Here is a 24,759-nt window from a genome sequence, read left to right on the forward strand (position 1 = left end):
TTCCATCAATATGTACTAAATGGGCCAGGGGTTTAGCTCAGTGGTTTCACTGCCTGCTCCGCAAGCACAAGGACCTGAGTTCGATCCCCGGTACCAAAAAAAAAAATATATATATATATATATATATATATATATATACTAAATGAATCAATGAATATTTCTACCACAAATCCCTGTGTTAGCTCTGCTATACTCCTGGATCAATGACCTAAACACAAGGGATAAAAGTACGAGTTGGAAAAGAAAACATAGGAGAAAATCTCTCTGATTTGAGGTTAGTCCAAGATTTCCTAGATTGGACACAAAAGTATTGATAAATGGCACTTGATCAAACTTTAACTCTTTGAAAAACTAAGAAAATGAAAAAGAAACACACAGATTGGGGAGGGGTTGTAAAACACATTGTGACCAAGGATTGTTATCCAGACCAATAATCCAATTTTCAAAATGAGCAAAAGATTTGAAATGGTCTTTCACCAAAGAAGATAAATCAGGAGCTGAAGTGATGAACTGCATTAGTCATCAGGGGAATGCGAATTGAAACCAAAGGAGCTGTCACCACACCCTCAGCTGAAATTTAAAACTTTGACAACTCCAAGTGTTGATGAGCATGTGGAATAACCAAATCTTGCTATCAATTGTAGGAAACAACATGCTACAGTCACTTTAGAAAAAGCTGGAGGAGTTAAATATAAAATTGGATTTCAACCCAGCAATCTCACATCTAGGTAATTGTATATCAATGTGTACATCAACATTCAGAGCAGGTTCGCTCATAATGGGTAAAACCCAGAAACAACACAAAAGCCCGGAAAAAAGTTATTGGATACATACTGTGACTTACAAACATAATGGAATAGTACTCACACAAAGTCAACCTGAAATAATTGGCCAACAATTTTTACAGCTTATGAGTCAACAAGGATGAAACAAGAGGAAAATTAGTATAGTGAAGCCAGAACCCACTGATTCAGTTGAAGCACTCCTGAGCACCAGAAATTTTCCTTTCTGACTCACTTTCCTGGTTACTTCCCCTGCCTTCAACCATTAGAAGGACTCAACCTAGGATTTTCAAGAGGAAACTTGATTTAAAGTTAGTAGCTTTTTGGTTTTCATGGTTGAAATTCTTTTTTAAAAAAATCACGAAGAGGGCCACCTCGCAAGTGCAAGGACCCGAGTTCAATCCCCGGTACCAAAAACATCATGGAGATATACATATATATTAGAGGTTGGGTGAAGGAGCGGAGGTGGGGGTGTTACTGGGGATTGAACCTAGGGACCTTCACACTGAGCTACATCCCCAGCCCTTTTTTTATTTTTTATTTTGAGACAGGGGCTCCTAAGTTGCCCAGGCTGGGCTCGAACTTGTGATTCTCCTGCCTCAGTCTCGTGCTTCACCATGCCAGGACTTTTGTGTATTTTTTACAGTAAGAAATGCAATGGTCAGGACACAAGATGAGCATGTTCACTGGTCACTGTTTTCACTCTGTGTATGCAAAATTATATCTAGAAGTTATATAGTGAGTGTGGAATCATGGGAAGGGCAAACAATTAGCTGAGCTCTCCTTTCATGATATAAATCAGAAGGGGATATAGTGAAAAAGACAATGTCCTATGCCCACCCTGTCAAAACACATTACTGATGAAGTAACCAAGAGTGAGGGTTTATTGTATAAACTATTCATATATCTTCCTGAATATATTCAAGCATATATGTGTGTCTATAGATATATGTATATATATGAAACTACCCATCTTGTATGTTAGAAATTGCTGGATATCTAGTTTCATAATCCTGAACCAATATACCCTCTTGCTTACATATGTTATAATAGTTTTTATACAGTTTTATAAGCCTCTTTTTCTTTTAATAATGTTTAATGGCCATTTTTTCATACAAACACATAAGCTCCATAACACTTTTAAATACTGTACCTTCAGCCTTTGTGGTTGCATGGTTGCATGGATGTATTGTACTCTAACTAATTCTTTTGTGATGGGTACTGAACTTGTTTCCTGCCTCATGTTCGCTTTGTTAGTACACTTAGTTACAATGGTTGTTATCTTCAAAAACAAAAGTTCTGTACTTTCCTCTCTAGTCTCAGGTTATGGCCACCCAAACAACAGACGTGTGGGTTTGCAGACTGGATGGCTTTTTTTTTATTAGTACTTGTTTGCAGTATAAAATGTTTACATTCCTTATGTGGAGGTGGTACATGTGTATAATACATCTTAATTTCTTTCTTCATCCCCTTTCCCTTCCCTCCCTTTCACTTTCCTCCATGTCTTTCTTGATACTCTTCCCATTTGAGAAAGACCTATCTCCCTACTTCCTGTTATCTAGCATTTATTTTGCTCTTTATTTATAAGCTGAGATTCTCATATAAGAGAAACCTTGTGATATTTAAGCTTGTGCGTCTGATTTATTCCACTTAGCATTATGGTCTCAAATTACATCCACCTTCCTACAAATGACTCGAGTTTATTTTTCTTCATGGCAGAGAAGTACTCCATTGTATATAAATGTCACATTTTATTTATCCATTTATCTGTTGATGGATATGTAGGCTCCTTCTGAGATTTAGCTATTACGAATTGTGCTGCGATAAACATAGGTTTGCATGTGTCACTGCAATACGATGTCTTTAACTCTTTCAGGAAGATACTTAGAAGGAGAATAGCTGGGTCGAATGGAATTTCTAGTTTTAATTTGTTGAAGAACCTCCATACTGAGCTCCATAGTGGTTGCACTAGTTTACATTCTCACCAACAGTGCAAAAGTGGTGTTTTTGGGCCGAGGATTTAGCTCAGTGGTTCTGGTGCCTGCCTTGCAAGCGCAAGGTCCCGAGTTCGATCCCCGGTACCAATAAATAAATAAATAAAAAGTGTTGTTTTTTTTTCCCACAGCCTCACCAGCATTTGTTATTATTTGATTTCTTGATGATGGCCATTCTTTCTGAGGTAAGATGGAATCTCAATGTTGTCTTAATTTGCATCTCTCTATAGTGGCCAGCGATTTGAACATTCTTTCATGTATTTGTTGGCCATTTGTACTTCTTCTGTTACATGTATATTCATTTCACTTGCCCATTTTTTCATTAAGTCTTTTATTTGGGGGGGGTAATTTTTTTTAGTTCTTCATATAGTCTAAATATTAGGTTTCTGTCTGAGGAAGAACTGGCAAAAATTTTTCCCATTCTGTAGGTTGTCTTTTCACTCTGTTGGTTGTTTCTCCTACTGTGTATAAGCTTTTTAATTTGATATAATCCCAGTTGCTGATTCTTGATATTTCTTATGCAATTGGGGTTCTGTTTAGAAAGTCCTTGCCTATATCCATGACTTCAAAAGTTTTACCTATTTTATCTTCCAGAAGGTTAAGTGTTTCTGTTTTAACATTTAGATCTTTGATCCATTTTGATTCTTGTTTAGTACATGGTGAGAGATACAGGTCTAGATTCAATCTTCTGTGTGGAGATGAGTTTTCCCAACACTATTTATTGAAAAGGCTATCTTTCCTTTAGTGTATGTTTTTGGTCCATTTGTCAAAGATCAAAAAGCTGAATGTACCTAGGGTTGTTTCTGCATCCTCTATTCTGTTCCATTGATCCTGGTGTCTGTTTTTGTGCCAGTACCGTACTGTTTTTAATCACTGTAGCTTTATAATATAATTTCAAGTCCAGGATTATGTGTAGACTGGATTTCTGTCTCCTCCATTGTTGAAATTCTCAAATACCCACTCAACAATAATGAAAAGTACAGGAGAGTTAACTACTATATTATTAAAATTTGGATATAAACTCAAGTTCAGACAAGTCTTCGTAATGTTAAAGATGCTACTTGAGTTAGTCACTGATTGTTACTGAAGTTGAAAATCTCTACCCCAGAAAATTATTATTACTGTTATTATTAGCTCTTATTATTACTGCTACAATTTATAGCTTTGTCTTTTATAACTGTTGATGTTATCCCCCTGCTCCAGTTCAAAAAGCTCTTCTTGAACAATTAAAAAAAAACTCCTTCCCTTGGCATTCAAAGTCCTTCCCCTCTAGCCCCTTGTACCTTTCCACCACACTTGGCTGTGTCCCTTCTTCCTTTATGCAGGAAGTTCCCTCTGCGTGGAATGTCCTCCCTCTAGGAGTCCACCTGAAATGCCACTGCTGAAGCCTCCCTCTCTCACCATTCCTTTCGAAGGCAGTGTGAGGTTGTGAGGGAAGCACATGTTTTCATGTCTCTCTCACACATCTGCACTTCTGTCCTGGCTTCCCTGCTTTCTTCTGTGGGACCTGGAGCAAATTCCTTGGCTTCTCTCAGCCTCAGTCTTTCTGCTCTGAAATACACTCTCTTGGTTACATTTGGACCATAGGGAGGGAAGGAAAGTGTGTTTACTAGCACACAAGTGTAGAGAATGTGTAAAGCAGTTTTTATTCTTCCCACTGAATTGCTGTTGCTTCCCACTGAGTTCAAGTCCAACTTGAAAAATGTGGACTGCTCTTATCTTGCTGGACTGCTGGAGGCTTCTCTGTTATCTCCACAGGCCGTTTGGTCTTTTCCTGTTTCTCTGTCTTCCCATAGGATTGATACTCCATCCAAGAAAGGCTGGGTACCTTGCCAGAGGGGGAGACATCTCAGGACAACACAAGCTTTTTGTTGACTTACAGCATTACTATTTTCTTTTAATCTCTGTATTTTGTAAAACCAGTCAAAGAGTAAGAAAGCGAAAAGCAAGTTGCTAATGAAGAAAAAAAACTGTGTTCTCCTACAGGTATTAACACGCCTCTCAGGTTGGGATGTTGGAAACCATAGCCAAGTGCCAGAATATTTAACAAATTACAGCTGAGTCATGAAAAAAAGAACTGAATATTCACAGATTCTCTTCTTCTCCTTGTGCAGATAATAAAGCCTGTCTTTGACCAAAGTCTTCAGCTTGAGTCAGGAATAAGGGAGGAGGAGAAGTTAAAGCCTGCAGACCCGATCTACAGTGGGAAATGAAGTGGGTTATTTAGGAGAAATCAATGGTGAGTGGCAGTAGAACAGCCAAGGACTAAATTTGAGAGAGTTTGGGGAAGTTGTGAGAAAGAAAGTGGGAGCTGTGAGCATCTGCTGCACAATGCAGTATGAGAGAGGGAGAGAGGGAGAGAGACTGGAAAACCAAGACCCATTTTTCCATTTTCCAAGAATCCAAAAAGGTGCTAATTGATTTCCAAAACTTCCTACTGCCCACGTGTAGACACAGACCCACAGGAGCCCCTTTATCCAGGTCTGTAAACGGGAAGCCTGCTGCGTCTTCTGGAGCCCAGAACATCTCCTCAGATGGTGCAGTACTGTGCTAACAATATCACAGCCCCGCAGACAGTGAAGCCAGCCCTATGTGCGTTTATCTCCCCTACGAGTTATAAACAGGCTCCTTGAAGGTACAGATTGTATCATAACCGTCTTCGTGTCTGGGCCAGCTCCAGCTTAAGTCCCCCATGCAGTAAAAACTACACAAAGTAGATAATCAAAAACTGGCATGAGGGTTGGGGATTTAGCTCAGTGGTTCTGGCGCCTTCCTCACAAGCACAAGGTCCCGAGTTCGATCCCCGGTACAAAAAAAAAAAAACTGGCATGAAATGAATGCATGCATGATGAATGAATGGATTTGAACGCACGGGGAAACTGTGCCAACATCGTTTCATTGGCAAGAGAGCAGCACTGTTCTTTCCCCCCCACCACCACCAACTGGTCCTCTGCAAAGGACCGTCTACCGGGTCCTCACTTTGTCCCCAGTACTTGCACCACAACAATCACACAGTGTTGGAGTAATCTTTGTACCCCCTACAATGAGTATCTCAGAGCATCAAGAATGTAGGAAAGCAAAACGGCCCAAAGCTACCTTGCTGAGGCCCCCCCCGTACAAAGCACAGTGTCGCCCACCTCTGGGTGGATGATAAAACAGGAATCCCCAGCCCGTTCCTAGGAACACGGGTGACTGCCCGAGCCGACCTCTCCTCCGAGGCAGCAGGGGGCGCTGTGGCCAGGCGCGGCCGTCGGGGCCGCGCGACGCCGCTCGCGGGGCGGGGCGGCGACACAAGGACCTGCTGCGGGCCCACCTCGGCTGTTTCTCTGGCCTGCTTTCTCGCTCACTGTCTTTCTGTGCGCTCGGTCCGGCACGATGGGGAAGCGGGACAATCGGGTGGTGAGTAGCGGGCGGGGAGAGCAGTGAGGTGGCGCGGGCTGGGCGACTGGAGAGCGGGACGCCTGCCCCCCGACCCCGGCCGGCCCAGAGGCCGGAGGCGCGCTCGGCCCAGAGGACGCAGACCCAGTGCCCTCCGTCGCCGCAGATCCGCGTGCGCCGCGCACGCAATCTGCGCCCCGGGTCCCGACTCTGTGCCCTGTCTCTTATTCCTCACCCCGCTGCTCTCCGGCCCTGCTCCCCAGCTCCCTTCCCTCGCGAGCCAGGAGTAGCAGTGCCGGATTTGCAGCGCCCCACGGGCTCGGGGCGGGGAGACTCTCTCCCATCCTCCTGTAATTCCAAAGTCCGTGCAAGTCCATCCCAGCTCGGCGGCCCTCGACTCATGCCTCGGGACGGGATGGAGGCACGGAGGCCTGGGAGACGCTCCCGGTTTAGAAAAGGGCGGCTTCGCGTTTGAGAGCCAGGATCACGGCATTTGATTTCGTGTTTCCAACGCCCCTGCACTGTCTGGGACTAGTAGATCCTGCAAAGGGATGAATGGCGTGAAAATAATTGGTTTTGGAGACCTGCACACACTGGAATGTCAGCTCTGGTCCCTCAGAAGTTAGGTAACCTAGGACAAGTTACTATTCTCTGAGCCTAACGTGTTTTTTTGTTCATATATAAAGGGAGATAATTGTTATCAATAACCTTGTGAGATAGGGCCACAAAAAGCAGTATGCCCAAATGAATCCTTGGCATGAAAATTATTACTCTAGTAAAAAAGATCCGCAAGTAATTCGTACCAGAAAGTAAACATAAGGGAATAGTAATATTAGGTTGTAGCCTGACAGTTCCTGGGTTTGTCTGTGACAAATTTTTTTACCACTAACCGTAAAATGAGGAAAATGAACTTAAAGGTAATATCCTACAGTCAGTGAACTAGCCTTTTTTTAAACGATTATTTGCAGGTACATGTATATGTGTTAAAAGAGCCTTGCTTTTATGAAATAATGGCTGTTTCTCATCTTAAAAACGTTTTAGTTTCCTGTGGTCTTTGTAATTGAAAATGCCTAGGAACGCTGTGGTAGTGATTACAAGATTGAGGAATGTTCTTTCATCCTGGCTGCAGATGAGGGCTTGCTGTAGTATGTTGAATACTGTCCTAGTTGAAATGGTCTTGTGCTGGGGCACTCCAAGATTTGAGGTACTGGAGTGTTTGAGCTCTTCTAATGCCCTTGGCCTTCACTGCTTAGAAATTATCTAACTTTGGGTACAATTTGCTGCAGGGGCCTGAAATGTTTCATTCTATGGGGAAGAAAGTTTTATTTAGTTTATACACCCCCTAAGGCATTTGAAAACTTAGAAATTTAGCCTCATTTACTGGAGCATCTGAATAACAACTCCATGTACTTTTTTGGGTGTTTTTTTTTTTTGGTACCGGGGATCGAACTTGGACCCTTATGCTTGCGCAGCAGGCTGCGAAACCACTGAACTAAATCTCCGGCCCTCCATGTACTTTGCGGGGGGCGGGGGGGGGGGAGGCTTGCGCTTGAGAGGCAGGCATCGGCACCACTGAGCTAAATCCCCAGCCCTCCGTGTACTTTTTTGATGTGCTGTCGTGCACAGACTGTTCTGATAACATTTAGTTTGCACTTCAAAGACTATGAAAATGAAAACATGAAATTAAGAGTAGAAGACACAGATGGTCCAGTGCAGCATAGAGGACAACATGGGACTGTTCAAACTGGGACCAAAACTTGGCTCATCTGACCCTCTGTGCAGTACATCATAACTCTTGGCTTTTTGAGTATTTTTTACAGCATGTTATATTTACAGCAGAATTGAGGAAGGTGCAGAAATATCCCATAACCTCCTACCCCTGCACATAGTCTCCCTGTCATCAGCATCGCCCACAGAGTGGTGCATTTGTTATCACTGATAGACCTACACTAGCACTTCTGTATCACCCCAGTTCGTAGTTTACATTGCAGCTCACTCAGTGTTGTACATCCCGTGGGTTTGTATCCATCATTATTTTATCATACGTAGCAGTTTCAAAATTCTTCATGCTTCACTTTCAAAATTCAGAATTCTTCATGCTGTGCCTGGTCATTCCTCTCTACCTCCTCCAGCCCTTTGTAACCATTGATCTCTTTACTGACTCCATAGTTTTCCCATAACTTTTTTTTTTTTAGTAAGTCTTTTAATTCCTATTCTTTCATACTTTTTTTTTTTTTTTTTTGGTACTCGGGATCGAACTTGAGTCCTTGCGCTTGCACAGCAAGCGGTGAAACCACTGAGCTAAATCCCCAGCCCCTATTCTCTTTCATACTAATGCTCATTCCTGAAGTGCCCCCCCCCCCCCATATGGGGGATTGAACTCAGGACGTTGAGCTTGTGAGGCAGCGGTGGAACCACTGAGCTAAATCCTCAGCCACATTTTTTAAGTAAGTCTTGATTTTGAGTAACAAGATAAATGTGTCCAAACATTAGTATTTTTTTCACATTGTCTTGAAAGCGATTCAGGTTCTGTCTTATATCTGTGATACTATTATAGTATTAAAAATGATAGGAAGCTGGGCCTAGTGGCACATGCCTGTAATCTCATACTCTGGTAGGATGAGGCAGGAGTATTGCAAGTTTGAGCCCAACCTGGGCAGCTTAGCAACTTCCCAAGACCCTGTTTCAAATTTAAAAGGCTGAGGGGGATACAGCTCAGTACAAAGCCCCTGGATTCAATCCCCATACCACACAAAAAACACAGAATTACTTTCCCCAAAACCATTGAACTTAAGGCTGAACAATTTTTAAAAATAGACTTCATTTTTGTAGAGCAGTTTTAGGTACATAGCAAATGGAGCATAAAGTATAGAGTTCCCATATGCAAGTTAAGTACTCCTACACACATACAGCCTCCTCCATTGTCAGTATCTGGCATCAGTGTGGTATTTATTATCACCGATGAACCTATAAGGACACATCATGATCACCCAGAGTCCACCATTTACATTAAGGTTCCCTCCTGGTGTTCATCCCCACTCCCCCCGCCCCCAGCAGGGTCTCTCTCTGTAGTTCAGGCTGGCCCCAACTCCCAGCAAAGCAGTCCTGCCTCAGCCTCCAAGTGCTGGGATTACAGGCATACATCACCATACCCTGCTATCTTGGTGTTCATTCTTGAACAGTTTCTTTAACTGAACATTTTAATTCTCAGGATCTCTAAAGGGTTAAGGGTTTGGTTTTTTTTTTTTGGTACTGGGGATCGAACTCAGGACCTTGCGCTTGCGAGGCAGGCGCCGGAACCACTGAGCTAAATCCCCGGCCCAAGGGTTAAGTTTTTGATGGCCACCCGTTGGGCCTATTGTTCTCTGGAAGTTTCCTTCATGTTCTTTTCTATTTGTGCCCTTTAGAGATGTACCTGCTAGATAAAAATAGGTAATCAAAGTAGCAAATTAAATTCTGCACACTGTGTTTTAGCAGTTGAAAAAGCATTGCTCTTTTCTTGCCTGCCCACATATATATGCCCTGAGCCCAATTTGCTGTCCCAGGTTTCAATAACAACTCATTCTGTTCCCCAAACTCATGTAGCAGTTGTTCTAGTTGCATAAGAACCTGAATGTTTACAAGGCGGCCGTATTTACAATGACTAAGTCATAATGACATGTTTAAAGAAGTGCAGTTCCCATATTTTAAATAATACTTAACCACCCCACCACTTTAATGTTGGAAGCCTTATTTTTCACACTAATGCATACGTAAAAAGGCTTTTACTTTTATAAAATACTTCTTTGTTTTAAAAATTTTCTGATGTGCATAGTTAAAGGAAGCATTGTTATTTAATGATTAAGAGCGCAGAATAGTGTTTTGCATGGACCCTAGCATATAAGATACACTTAATAAATATTGCTATTGTGATTGAAATAAATAATTGAAATACAGTATTTGAAGTGTACATCAGCAGAATGAAGATACTGTTTACAGTCAAAAGCTTAAAAGCTAGCTTTATTACTCTTAACAGTAATTCATATAATTGTACCTTAAATTATCTGTAACTGAAAGTCCTAGCATGTAAATACATTACTATTATTTTTCTCTCAAGTGAGAATAAGCTTTGGGAAAGCAGTTTGACTGTTCACATTAAGACTTTAATGTATGTTAAAAATTGGAGAACTAATAGAAATGAAAAACTGTTATTGCACTCTGAATTTTTATATAGCACAGTTGAGCTCTCTGAAGTGGAGTGGACAGTAGTATTATGGTTGAGTGTTTCTTATTGTTTACCTTTATTGTTCATATATATATGTATGTATATATATATATATATAATGTTTTACTTCATAAAGATAATGAGTTATTTCAAATTTTTATTCTCCAGTATATGGAGTGGTGAAAGGAAGTGTCTTCCTTTACATTTTGCACATGCATTCAGATTTTTTAAAATTTGTAGTCATTTGTTCAGTGGTTTTTTGCTGCCGCTTACTTTGCTGTTCACTTGAGAAGTCTTGGGACATTTTTCCCAAGGGGAAAAGTTTTGGGACATTTTGAGACATCAGGAACTGTATAGATCTGTAGCCTTCTTTGTTTTTTTTTTACTGGTTACATAGTATTTCATTTGGGGAATATACTTTAATATATTTAATGAGCCCCAATTTGATGGTGGCTTGGGTGTTTTCAGTTTTTGCTATTATAATTTAGTTGAACATTCTTTTTTACTTTTTATATATTTGCAGTCTTTGGAAATAAATAATTTTTACAATTTTAAACTTCTTTCAAAACATTCTACCATTAGGTAGCACTAAAATTATGATACCAAAGACATAAGACAGATGTGAATAATGCTCCTGTTTTACAAATGATGGATTTAGCCCACAAATTGTACAGTACTTGCTTCCTCTCATTAGTTATCAGGGGTGCTAGTCCCTTCATTGCAGCCTTCACACCAACTAAATGTTCAGCAGAGGCAGTTGAATGAAATATTTAGGGTATAATAGTTTATATTTTAAAATGCCTGTCTTGGGCCAGGGATATAGCTCAGTGGTGCCACGGCTGCCTCACAAGCACAAGGTCCTGAGTTCAATCTCCGGTACCCCCCCCCCCAAAAATGCCTGTCTTTAGCAATGCTGGATATATCTGTATCCTCAAACACTGTAGCATTCCTTCTTGCTTGAAGGAAAATTATGTCAAAGGTTTGTTTCTGTTCCCGAGTAATTAGGCTGTGTTTTTTGAACAGAAGTAGTTTTCAGTATGTATTTATGGAGTTTTATATTATTTACTTTGCCAGAGAAATTCTAAAATATATAACATTTGTAATAAAGGTGAAAATAGTTGCTTTTACAGATTTTGGTAAATAAAATGCAAGAAATACATTATTAAGTATTAAGAGTAAGACCTTAAAATCAACCTTGATAGTAGTAATCATTTTCAACCAAAAATAATTTTTTATCATTTTTATGATAAAATATTTTTTATTTAAAAAGTAGGAGAGTTTTATGTTTGTTGACTTGAATTAAATTGGGAAAACCAAATGTAAAGCTCAAGAGATTGAATTAAAATCATATTTGTTTGTAACAAAGTGAATTTTTTTTTTTTTTGGTACCAGGGATCGAACTCAGGACCTTGCACTTGCGCGGCAGGCAGCAGCACAACTGAGCTAAATCCCTGGCCCCGTAGCAAAGTGAATTTTAATAAAACATTATCTCTGATAGAAATACCATCATTAACAAAGAAATCGTTTGCCTTCTTTTATTTTATTTCTTTGGGGGAGGTTGTTGGTTTTGTTTGGTTTGTGTGTGTGTGGTACTGGGGGTTGAATCTAAGGCCTTCACGCTGAGCTACATTCCCAGCTCCCCCTCTCCTTTTCTTCCTTTTTTTCAATTTTGAGACAAGGAACTTGTGATCCTCCTGCCTCAGCCTTCCAGGGTGCTGTGATTAGAGACATGAACCACCATACCCAGTTCTGTGTTTTAACTTTTTGAGAAACTACCAAATTGTTTTCCGCAACAACTATTTTATATTCCCACCAACAATGGTCAAGGATTCTAATTTCTCCACATTCTTGCCAACCTTTGTGATTTTCTGTTTTGATATTAGCCTTCCTAATGGGTGCCAGATGACTTATCTGTGGTTTTTATTTCACTTTTCCTGATGAGTAATGATGGTTTAACATTTGTATGTGTTGCCAGGCAAGGAGGCGGGGCGAATGCCTGCAATCCCAGCACTCAGGAGGCTGAGGCAGGAAGATCACTGTGAGTTCAAGGCCAGCTTGAGCTTACATACATGGGGAAACCCTGTCTCCAAAAAAAAAAAACTTTTCATGTGTTTATTGGCCACCTACTATATGTCTTTGGAGAGAAGTATCTTCTTAAATGCTTTACCCATTTTGAATTGATTTCTTTGGAGCTTTTGTTGTTGTTGTTGTCATTGTAAGCATAATAAATCCTGAATGTTAATTTCTTCTCAGATATATGATTTGGAAGTATTTTCTCCCAGTCTGAATTGTCTTCTTGATCTTTTGATATTGTCCTTTTATATACAAATGTTTTGATTTTCATGAAGTCCTCTTTTTTGTTGTTGCCTGTATATAACAATTTCTTATGTTAGCAATTTGCAAATGAAGTTGTCATTAATATAACAGTATTTCCTGGGATGGTAGATTATGCCATAAATTCAGACTTAGCTCTTTTTAAGCGTTTTTGGGATTGAGTTCCTTCATTTGTCAGCACATATAGTGCAAAGCACCTCACAGGTTATTGAGCTTTAAGAGAAAGCATGCTTATGGCTCTGTAGGGAAGAGGTGCCGCTGTTTCATCAAGTGTTCATTAGAACAGCAGCACATTGTCATAAAATAGTATTACTTATCTCAAATTTTCAAGGCTTATAGATTAGATTTACTTGTATAATAAAAGGTTGGTTACATTGTTCATGCTTAGTTGTAGCATGCATTTATAAAAAAGACTGCTTGATATAAATGAACTTTTACAATTTAATGGTTTTTTTAATGCAATTAATTTGTTTTTTCCTCAAGGCCTACATGAATCCAATAGCAATGGCCAGATCAAGGGGTCCAATCCAGTCTTCAGGGCCAACAATCCAGGATTATCTGAATCGACCCAGGCCTACCTGGTATTTGTGAAACAATTTGCCTATTTATAAGCTTTTTATAAACTTTTAAAACTTTTATTCTTACAATTTTTGTTAATTGCCAACTAATTGCCAGTTAAGTGATGTTTTAAAATAATACTTGACTTTAGCATGTGCTTTCTTTTGAATGTATGAAACACATGCACAACTATAAGACATTTGAGCACCCACCACCCAATAAATCTAAGACACTGCCCAGTAACCTTTTTATGGCAGTCTTCTCTATCCCCTAAAAAACTTTACTTAACCTTGCAGGGTTCTGAGCTATTTAAAATAATGAATTTGAGCCAGGCATCCTGGCACATACCTGTAATCTCAGCACTTTAGGAGGATCAGGCAGGAGGATTGCACTTTCGATCCCGGCCTGGGCTACTCAGTGATTTGGCGAGACCTTGCCTCAAAATTAAAAAAAAAAAAAGGCTGGAGATTTAGCTTAACCCAGCTACCAGAGACATAGCTCTGGGTTTGATCCCCAGTTTGAATAATTGTACCCTTCATTGATACTTAACCAGATGTTGGAAAGGATGTTTATTTCTAGTTTTATCTGCTGGCTTATCGATAAGTTGGAAAACTCTTCGAATACCTCTGATCTTTTGTAAATAAAGCATCATAGTATAGGCCTTATTATTTTTAGTATATTATTTGTTTTATTAATACTATACATTCTCATATATGACAAGCTTCAAAGTTGTTAGGTTCATAATCCTTCTAAGTTGACCTGGATGCTGGTTAGCAGTGATGAAAAGGTGTGCTTATGCCAGGTGTGGTGGTATACACCTGTAATCCCCACATTCAGGAGGCTGAGGCAGAAGGATTGCCATGAGTTCAAGGCCAGCCTGGATTACATAGCAAGACCCTGACTCAGAAGAGCTGGAAAAAAAAAGAAAAGAAAAAGAAAGGTGTGCTTATTTATAATAGGGACTCCTTTTGGGTTAAATGGGAACTAAGCCTTGTCTACCTCTTAAGTATATGAGTGCTATTGTTAACCATTGCAGGGTACCAGAAAATAAATGACCCCAGAACAAACCATATTTTACCTTTAAAATGAGGAGAGGTATGAACTTGAAAGAGGGTTTGCTCAAACAGGCATATTACGTGTGCACCACAGTTAAGACAGCTCTCAGGTTGGTACATTACAGGACTCAAGAGAGTGTCAGCCAATAGTCACACTTGAAAGATTGATTACAGTGAAAGAATACCAGGCACAGCCAGCAGTGGAAAAAGGTGCATGTAATGAAGGCCAGTCACTGGGGTTGGTCAGACTGCCTGTCACATTCCAGAATACCAGATTCCAAGAAGGACAGCAGCCACTCAGCCTGGTACTAGTGTCTGCTACTCAGACACTACATTGTCTATACAGACAGTTTAGGGAGTAAGCAACTTTTAATCAGTGAATGGTAAAAACCCCCTAAAATCCAAATTGCCAGATTCTCGCCTTGGGCAAGTCTTGTAAGCAGGCCTTCTCAGAATAAGCAGCCAGGGTGCTGTGTTCTTCTTTGCAGACGGGTCAGGTATGTTATAAAATGGGAGATTTAGTAATAGAATCCAGCAGTTTAGTCAAATAGCTCATCCTAATACTGAAACTCTCAGCTTTATGACCTTAGATTTCTTAGCCTCTCTAAGCTTCAGTTTATTTGAAAAAGTGGGAGTAAATACTGACTTTTCTTACACGGTTATTGTATGTAAGTGTATGTTTGATATGTTAACTCTTATAATTGATGTTTAAAAGAGGAGTGATTATGTTATCTGATAGACTTTATTATTATTTGCATAGATGTGAATGAAGAAATTTGAAATATATTAATATTGGAATGGAGGTCTATTAGTAAAAATTTAGTTATGAAATTTTTGTCATCTTGTTTATAAGCATCAATCAGATTTGAAGTACTTGAAAAATTATTTGTACATTCTATTTTTTAAGGGAAGAAGTGAAAGAGCAACTAGAAAAGAAAAAGAAGGGCTCTAAGGCTTTGGCTGAATTTGAAGAAAAAATGAATGAGGTTTGTAAATAGTACTCTTAAAGAAATAAAGGGCATACGTCTTGAGGTTAAGGGGGCTCTGTTTTTTAGGACTTCTGGCATATTGAGCACAGGTTTATATTTTCATGTGTGCTTTCTTTTTTAAAAAAAAGAATAACTGTCTTGTAATTTAAATCATCTACGTTGTCTAAATGTTGGATTCTTCTCCCTGCATTCCCATTTTACCTTCAGTTTCCATGGTGATGTTTGCTTGTTTTGTGTACAATGTGTGTGTTATGTCAACCATAGTGTAGATTAATTTAGCTTTTACAGCCTAGAAAGAGAATCTTGCTATCTTTGTTACAAGGAAAACAGGCCCCAGCCTCACTAATAGTATCTATTGTACCTCTCAACTATACACTGGAGAATTCCCATCCCTTAGTATATGCTAAAGAAAGAGCTAGTACAGGCTCCTTTGGTGATACAATCAAGGATTAGTACCTACAGCACCTATTTTTGAAAAAAGGTCTTACTATATTGCCTGTCCTGCCCTGGAACTACTGAGCTCAAAGAAGCTTCCTGCCTTCGCCTCCCTAATAACTAGGACTACAGGCATAGATTGCCATGCCCAGTTTGGACTGCCTCTTGCCTGTAATCTGGAGCTGTGATGGGTGAGGGGTATGAAAGGATGAAGGGAAGGAAGTACCGTAGTGGTAGTTTTTCTATATTACATCATTGGAAGGGGGCTGATAGCCTCTAATGGTGTCTATGCCCTTTTTACAGAATTGGAAGAAAGAACTAGAAAAGCACAGGGAGAGATTATTAAGTGGAAATGAGAGCTCATCCAAAAAAAAACAGGTAATACCATTTTTACTGTAACCTCATACTTGAGTTTTTACAATAATGCTGTATACTACTATTACCAGATGCACTTGAAAATTCACATCAACTTTAGATTTGTATTTGTTTCCATTTAGAGAAAGAAGAAAGAAAAGAAGAAATCTGGTAGGGTGAGCAAAAGTTTTCCATTTTTCTAAATGTTACCATTAAGACCCTACAGAAAAAGTAAGAATAATTGATTGAACCTGTATGCTCCAAGCTGTCTTGGTCCCTAAATGCTGGTGTGATGGGTGGTGAGGTTCTCTCAGTGACAGGAAAGAAGGGTGCTAGTCTCCTTGTAAATTGACAAGTCCTGAGTTGCTATTAAAAGAAGACAGCTGATGACCATTGCCACATATGCTGTCATTTGGTTGGGTCTTTTAGGGGGAGATGTATGGCTTTTAAGATTTAATATTTAAAATCTGACAAATGTGGCATCTGTTTCTCAGACACTAGATTGATTTTACTAAGTACTTGAGAGACTTAGTAAAAGAAAACAATTTCCGCATCTCACAAGCTTTAATTGTTTTGTGCTTGGTCAAGTATTCATCTTCTTCTTCATCAAGCTCTGATTCTTCCAGCAGTTCTTCAGATTCTGAAGATGAGGTAAGGTTTGCTTAAAATAATTTGTGAAGTAATATCTCTAACCTACTTAATGTCAAGAGGAAACTACTGTGAAATTTCTCTTAGGAATGTTTATCTGCAGGTTCTGATTAAGAGAACTGGCATGAGTAAATTAAATGATGAGATACTTAAATATCGGTGCATATGTATATTTTAAGTTTTCTAAACTTGTTTATTTAAAAATAGCAGAAGAAAGAGATCTGAAAAATCTAAAATGATGTTGGACTATCTAGTCAGGATTACATGTGATTCAAATCACTTACTTTTTTTTTTTTTTAAATACAACAGGAAAATGGTGTGTTACATTGTATATTACTTTTTTTTTGGTACTCGGGATTGAACTTGGGACCTTGTGCTTGCGAACCAGGCAGCGGAACCACTGAACTAAACCCGCAGTCCCAGTGTGTTACATTAAGTATAGCGATTAAAGCCTGTCCTGGGGCCAGGTATTTAGAGCTCAGTGGCACCACTCCTGCCTGGCAAGCGCAAGGTCCTGAGTTTGGTCCCTGGTACCCCCTCCCCGCAAAAGCCCGGTATCCTGTCCCACACCTATAATTCCAGCACTGTGGAAGGCTGAGACAGGATGATTACAAACTTGAGTGAGACCCTATCTGAAAATAAAAAGAGCTGAGGGTATAGCTCAGTGCAGAATTCCCAGTACCACACACACACAAAAAAAAAGAATAGTAACTAAAATCTGGCTCTTTTATTAAATTTTGTTATTAATAAAGTTTTTATCTTAATAAAATGAATAAATTGTTTCTGAAACTGAAAGCATATGTTTCTGAAAATCTTTTATGAAGGAAAAGAAGCAAGCAAAAAGGAGAAAGAAAAAGAAGAACCGTTCACATAAATCTTCTGAAAGCTCCATGTCAGAAACTGAATCAGACAGTAAGGTAAAAAAATTACTTAAATTATTTACATTTTTTGATGGCAGAGACCTGTAAGTTTTCCTTTTAGTTCTTCCTGCCTTAACACTTACCAGTCCACTTATTTAAATACATGATGACCAAAAGTTGCATTATTTTTTCACTAATTTTTATAAGATAGTATAACAAGAAATATAAAAATGACAATTTTATCAAATTATTCTATACAAGAATTGGCTGGTTGAAATGATACCTCCCCAAGTGACACTCAAGATAGCATGTAAACAGATGCTGCCCCAAGTGACGCTTGGGGTACACTGTTAAGTGGTTAAATTGCTGTCACGTCAGAAATGAGATAATGTTTGATTTTGTACTTTGATGTTCTGGGGCACTTAAACTGATGTACTTAATACCTTGCATGTAGCATTTAAGAGTTTTTACTCTCTGAGTACTTTCATATGTATCATATGTCTGTGATAGTGTTTTCCCCATTTTCTTAAAGAAGTTGTAGTTCAGAGAAGAAAATCTCATTTAAATTCATATTGCTAGTGTTAAAATTAAAAGTTGAATCATCATCTGTAAATATCTTGCCCAGTGCCCTTCGTGCTGTACCATCCCTAGGTTTGTTTTGTACTAACATACCCAGAATTCTTACTTGAACTTTCCAGATCGTTTTTTTTGTAAAGGCATGCGGTGTTCAGTAAAAAAGCTGATTCCATGAGCCAGAGGTGTAGCTTGGTGGTAGTGTGCATGCCTCGCATGTGCAAGGCCCTGTGTTCACTCATCTCTACCAGAAAAAAAAAAAAAAGTTGATTCCTGGACTTTCGTCTCCAGAATCTGATTTTTAAAGTCTAATTAGGCTCAGAAGTAGCATATATTTTTAGCAGATGTCATATGTGATTCTGATACAGGGGTGTCCGCGAACTGTAATTTGACAAACACTATACTAAAGTCTCAGGAAACTAAAGCAAAATGTTTAGTTTTTATAGATTTTATCTACTTGCCCCAGTGAACTTTCTTCTGACAAAATGCGTAACACCTAAAAAGTGCTCAAATATTTCTTTTCTCTTTGTCTTTTAACCCTAAGTAGTGGTCTTATAATAACATTCATTGAGTGCCTACTGTGTGTGAAGCATTGTTCTGAGCATTTGACAGCTAACTCATTTAACAACCTATGAAGGAGTTGTTAATCCATTTTGTGCATAAAGAAACTGAGGGTCGAGGAGGATCCTGGCTAGAATTAAGGGATTAAAAGCAGAAATTCTTAGGGCCAGGGATTTAGCTCAGCGGTTTTACCGCCTGTTGCGCAAGCGCAAGGACCTGAGTTCAATCCCCAGTACCAAAAAAAAAAAAAAGCAGAAATTCTTGCCTCCCCACCTAATGAGGAGAGCGGGAGATCAAACTGGTGGATGTGTGAGCACAGTGTGATTCGAGCTCCAGTCCACATGGTCACCGGAGGCAGAGGCCGGCAGTGACGTGAAGTCCTATTTTAAACTTGTGTGTATTCTAAACAGTCTTAGGGGTACAGAGATTTGATAAATGAATAAGTCTATTGACTTACAAGCAAATGCCTACATAATATATTTCTTTTGTATTTTAAGAATAATGTGCTGATAGAGTAAACTTTTTTCACTTACAGAGCATATCAGTTGTTTTAAATTTTTGTCTTTGTTCTATAATGATGTATTCTTTACATTGAAAAGTGATATATATGTGTATATTTGTTTGTTTAGGATAGTTTAAAAAAGAAAAGGAAGTCAAAGGATGCAACTGAGAAAGAAAAGGTAACTATTGTTACATTACCTTAGAATAGTCTGTTATACAACATTTAATTGACTTCAAGAAATTAACTTTAGTATGTACCTGTTTTTAACTTGGAGGTACTTATTTTGCTTTTATGCATTTCATGTTGATGGTAAAGAAATTTTTTTTTTTTTTTTGGTACCGGGGATCGAACTCGGGTCCTTGTGCTTGCACAGCAGGCGGGGAAACCACTGAGCTAAATCCCCGGCCCAGTAAAGAAATTTTTTTAATTTGCTTTCCTTTTTGAAGGTAAAAGGAGAATATTCCTGTGGAAAGTTTGAATTTATATTATTTGATGAATTATCTCAGATTTTAAAAACAAAATAATGGAGATTAAAAATTTCCTTTATTTCCTCAAATGGGCACCGCTGCTTCATTGGCTTTTGAACCCAGACCCTCAAGCATGCTAGGCGTGTGCTCTACCATTGAACTACATCCCTAGCTCTTCTTTCTTTTCTTTTTTAGAACAAGTGATACAATTTTATTTGAGTATGAAAAATTTTATATTTTGCATCAAGTTGTATTTTCGGTTAACAGTCGATGAAAATGTGGCTGAAGGTTGGATGAGCTCTTTTCAGTGCTCTTGAGGTATTTAAGCGACACGTGCAGCTTCAACAGTTTAATTAAAAGGCTTGTAATACAATATAAAGTTGCAACTTCCCATTCCTTTTGAAAAAATTTTATCTTTATTTAGTACATGTTTGCAGTGCAGGATGATTACATTCATCCTGGGGAGTTGGTGCATGTATTTTGAGTTAGTCTTGCCAGGTTTCCCAGGCTGGTTTGTGGTCTGCCTTGTATCAGCTTCCTGAGTAGCTGGGATTATAAGTGTGTAACAGCACACCTGGCTCCTTAAGACATTTTTTTTTCTCTTTTTGGTAGCGAGGATCAAACTTGGAACCTTGCACTTGCGAGGCAGGCGGCAGCACCACTGAGCTAAATCCCCAGGCCTCCTTAAGGCATTTTAAGGGAGGCCTTTTAAGTTACAAAACATCAGGCACCCCTGGAGGCTGAGGCAGGAGGATCACTGATTTTGAGGCCAGCCTGGGCTACATGAGTTTAAGACCATCCTGAACTACATAGCAAGACCCTATCTCTGAATACACACACGCACACACGCATGCACACACACACACACACAAACACACACACACACGGCCTGGGATGTAGCTCAGTGACACCATGCCTGCCTGGCAAGTGCAGGGTCCTGAGTTTGATTCCCGATACCGAGAAAAAAAAAACATACATACCATGGACATGTATTTCAAATTGAGTATACCATAGATACATTTTGGAAAAAAAATCTTTATTATTGTAAGTAGATGTTTTTTAATCTTCGTTTGACTTCACTTTATTTTTTTTAAGAGACAGGGTCTCCCTGTGTCATCCAGCCTAGCCCCAAACTGTGCCCAGAGAGCCTCCTACATCAGCCTCTGAGTAGCTGGGACTTTGGCACATGGCATGACTCATCTATAGCTAATACTAATTACTGTGTACTAACTGGTCAGAGGAAAGAAACCATATGATATCAATAATTGCCCAAAGATATGTAAATAGGGAAGGGTGGAAGGCGTGAAGGGAGGCCAAGAGAATGGGGAAAAATTAAGAACCAAGATACATCATGTAAAAGTACAAGATCCCAATGATGAATGTAACTATTATATACCTAAAATGTACCAATAAACTTAATGGAAAAAAAAATAATTGCCCAAAAGGTGTGTTATAATTTTTTTTTTTTTGGTAGCGGGGATCAAACTAGGGACCTTTCACTTTCGAGGCAGGTGCCGGATGGGTGTGTTATAATTTCACATTAATTTCTGTTAGTCAAAGCCATTATAAAGTAAATGGTTACTTACATGTTGAAAAGTATGTGTGAAACTAAAATCAAGTAATACACATAGAATACTAAAACAACTGCACTGTGATTTTTGAAGTACTTCAAATTTTCACATATAATGAATACTCATGTACATATCAGCTAGAATGAATGTTTTACATCAAGCTTTGTGGATTTTTTTGTTTTATTTTGGTGGTGATGTATTTTGGTTTTTGTTTTGGAATCGAACCCAAGACCTGGTGCATTCTAGGCAAACGCATTTCTCCTTTTCCACAGTTACTGTTACTTTTTTAAGGTATACCTGGGCCTATAATTTCTGAGTTCTGGGAGGTACATATATTTAATGAGCTATATTTTGCTCACTGAAGTGCTTAATAATTTGCATTCCTGTTAGTAGTGTGTGAAGGTCCCCTTGTTTCACATACATGGCAGCATTGTGAGCCTTCATTTTTGCCAATTGAGGGTACATAAGGATTGAGCCTTTTCATTTTCGTATTAGCATTCAGATCTCATTATCTGTACATAACCTGTGTGCTCTACCACTGAGCTACACCCCCAGCTCCATATCTTTTCTGAGTTGTAAGATATATTTTGGGTATTACTTTTTCATTTTGGGGGGGCCGGTTTTAGTACCGGGGATCTAACTCGGGACCTTGCACTTTTGAGGCAGACGACAGAACCACTGAGATAAATCCCCAGCCCTGGGTATTAGTTTTCTATACACATGATTGACGATTTAAGTCATATATCAATCATTGCTTTTAGCCCCATTATTTAAAATTGTTCTGAAAGTACTAGGTAATATAATATGCAATTAGAAAATGTCCCTTATATAATAGCAACCAAGTATCTAATAGGAAGAAAATATTTCATTTCATAAGAAATATATAAGTATACATTAATATAAATATAATTATATACTATAATTCTATGTAATTATAATTATATAGTATTAATGTGAATATAAATATAAGAAAATTTTAAAGACACGAACAAGACTTATTTGAAGAAAGCTATGTAAATTAATATGTACATGTAAGATAAAAGTAGCATTTCTGTTTTATTTTGTGACAAGGTCTGACTATATAGTTCAGGCTGACCTTGAACTCTAAGCAGTCCTCCTGGCTCAGCCTCCTGAGTGCCGCATCACCACACCTGCCTTTAATTTTTGATTTCTTAAAGTGCTTCAGTCCCTAAGTACTTCTCCTAGTCTCAGTTCCTTTTCTTTCGTTAGAATTACTCATTTTCTCAACCTTAAAAACACCTTTAAAATGTTGGTTTTCGGGGGGGGGGGGTGTTTTGCTTTGTTTTGGGGTTTTTTTTGGTCTAGGGATTGAACTCAGGACCTTGAGCTTGTGGGGCAGGCATGATGCCACTGAGCTAAATCCCCAGCCCAAGATGTTTTTAAAATGTAGATTTAATAATTTAAATGTACTAAAGGAATTACTGTGTGGCGATCCTTTTATTTGTTTTGTTTTTGTGGGGGTTTTTTTGTACTGGGGATCAAACTCAGGACCTTGTGCTTTCGAGGCAGGCGGCGGAACCACTGAGCTAAATCCCCGGCCCTAAGGGCCCAAATCTTAAAGCATCTACATGGTTTCTTTTGACTTTAAAATTCTGTCATATGTAAGTTAAGGAAATAAGAGGGCTATTACATCTGAATGGATATGTAGCTCTTTTCAAGTTACTTAATAAGATCATTGATTTATTTAAAGATGTAAATCTTGGTAAATGTCACAATTTTTAGGCATTTCTAAATTTAAAAATGGGTGATTTTGTGATAATTGGAAGAATTAAGAAATAGAATTTAGAAGCATAAAATTTCATAGTATTACATATTTCTGAATGAAGATAAGTATATTTCATTTTTCACAGGACAGTAAAGGACTTAGCAAAAAAAGAAAGATGTATCCTGAAGATAAACCTTTATCATCTGAGTCCTTATCCGAATCAGATTATATTGAAGAGGTGAGTAAAAGAAATGAAAGTTGTTCCATTTCAGAGTAAGTGTTGCATTTTTCAAAAGATGATTATATGACTATTTTGATAATTAACTATATTCCCACATACTGTTCCAATCTGAAGTATTTTATTTTTCTAATGTTTTCCTATGGTACTACCATTCTGATTACATGAAAGAATTTGTCTAAATGTACAACAAATTGAAACCCAGTATTTGCTTACATGGCTAAAGATAGAACATTGCACACATTGTGCAACTTGTTTTTGTTTTGAGTTACAGTTTGGGGAATAGAAAGGTACAGAAGAATGTTGGCTGACCTTGGTTTTTTTGCCTATAAAACCAAGGAGGATTATAACATCATCTCTGCAATCCCTGTCAAGTTTTGTACTGTGTTAGAATTGGAGCCCATTCTTAGTTAATTTCAGGTCAATAAGTTATCTTTAAAGTATTTCTCTCTTGATCTGGGTTTCCTCATCTGTTAAAAAGGAGCCTAGTGTATTGCAACAAATAAATAAGCTAGGGCTGGGGATTTAGCTCAGTGGTTCTGGCGCCTGCCTCGCAAGCGCACGGTCCTGAGTTCAATCCCCAGTACCAAAAAGAACCAAATAAAGGAGACAGATGATGAGTTACATAGGACCTTAATGAAGTAATACCTGGGACAGAAGAAATAGTCCCCAAATTTGGTGGAACCATAAACTCTAACCTAAGACTGCGCTAGAGTCATTGATTTTTAAAGCTGCGGCTGTCGTGGAGAGCAGCACGTCCATCTCCCAGCAGTGCAGTCTAAAGAGTTGGGGGTCTGGCCTTTTGTTACAAGGGCAGCTGAGTGCCAGCCGGCTTTCCTGACTGTCTCCTCTCTGTGCCAGCACCCTCCTGCTTCCACCCTGCCCACCTCTGTGTCTGCCTTGTCCCTCACCTACCACTCCCCGAGTTCTGCCTTTCGGTTTATGCCTATCTTTCTGATTTCATTGCCTGTGATCTATAATAGTGGCCCTTAATCCTGTCAGGCCTATTTCTCCCATTCTGTAGCAATGTTTTCCAATGCTTCCTGAGATGAAATTCATTGCTAATATAAACTACTGCACTGATTTTTATATTGCTATCCTCTAACAGAAATATAGAGGAAGTAAAAGTAAATTTATAAAATTATTGTTATATAAATGCTTGTGTGTGATAACAACAGAAAACATAAAATCTTAAGACAAATGGAGGATGTACCCAGTACATTTATGTCCTTTAGAAGCTCCTCAATCAGCATTACTGACAGTGACATTTTCTAGAATGGTAGAGAAAATTTAGTAATGCTCTGAATGAACTCAAGTTCTATCTCCCCTCTAATTATAAATTACTTACATTCCTGGGGTATGCGTTGTATATTAAATCCTGAACAAAAGACTTCCATTCACTGTATCATCAGCAGGTTTGTTACTGACTCCTTGAATTATTAGTAGCCAGGATGTACAGAGCAGTCCAGGACATGGCATGATAGCAGCCCTCATCTCTTGCCTGTTAAAATATATCAGCAGTGCAGCTGC

General features: G+C 38.8%; 1 protein-coding gene across 6 annotated transcripts in view; it reads left to right on the top strand.

The window, feature by feature from the left end:
• The first annotated feature begins 6,041 nt into the window (after window positions 1-6,041).
• Window positions 6,042-24,759, top strand: part of Fam133b (family with sequence similarity 133 member B) — a 31,022-nt gene continuing 12,304 nt past the window's right edge. For 4 of the 6 annotated variants that reach the window (XR_015448657.1, XR_015448656.1, XM_087204479.1 and 1 more), the window contains exons 1-9: window positions 6,042-6,175; window positions 13,176-13,273; window positions 15,213-15,291; window positions 16,033-16,107; window positions 16,227-16,259; window positions 16,672-16,734; window positions 17,556-17,648; window positions 19,355-19,405; window positions 23,137-23,229. Coding sequence is in view for 4 of the 6 variants with exons in the window: in XM_087204479.1 (XP_087060605.1) it covers window positions 6,152-6,175; window positions 13,176-13,273; window positions 15,213-15,291; window positions 16,033-16,107; window positions 16,227-16,259; window positions 16,672-16,734; window positions 17,556-17,648; window positions 19,355-19,405; window positions 23,137-23,229 (609 nt within the window). In the remaining 2 variants the exon portion in view is untranslated. The remainder of the gene's footprint in view (window positions 6,176-13,175; window positions 13,274-15,212; window positions 15,292-16,032; window positions 16,108-16,226; window positions 16,260-16,671; window positions 16,735-17,555; window positions 17,649-19,354; window positions 19,406-23,136; window positions 23,230-24,759) is intronic. The other 2 variants (XM_087204481.1, XM_087204480.1) reach the window with 1 other exon arrangement.

Source organism: Heterocephalus glaber, unplaced genomic scaffold (assembly GCF_053883595.1).
Source record: "Heterocephalus glaber isolate CG9 unplaced genomic scaffold, H.glaber_assembly_v1.0 deba00000546, whole genome shotgun sequence".
Taxonomy (NCBI): Eukaryota; Metazoa; Chordata; class Mammalia; order Rodentia; family Bathyergidae; genus Heterocephalus; species Heterocephalus glaber.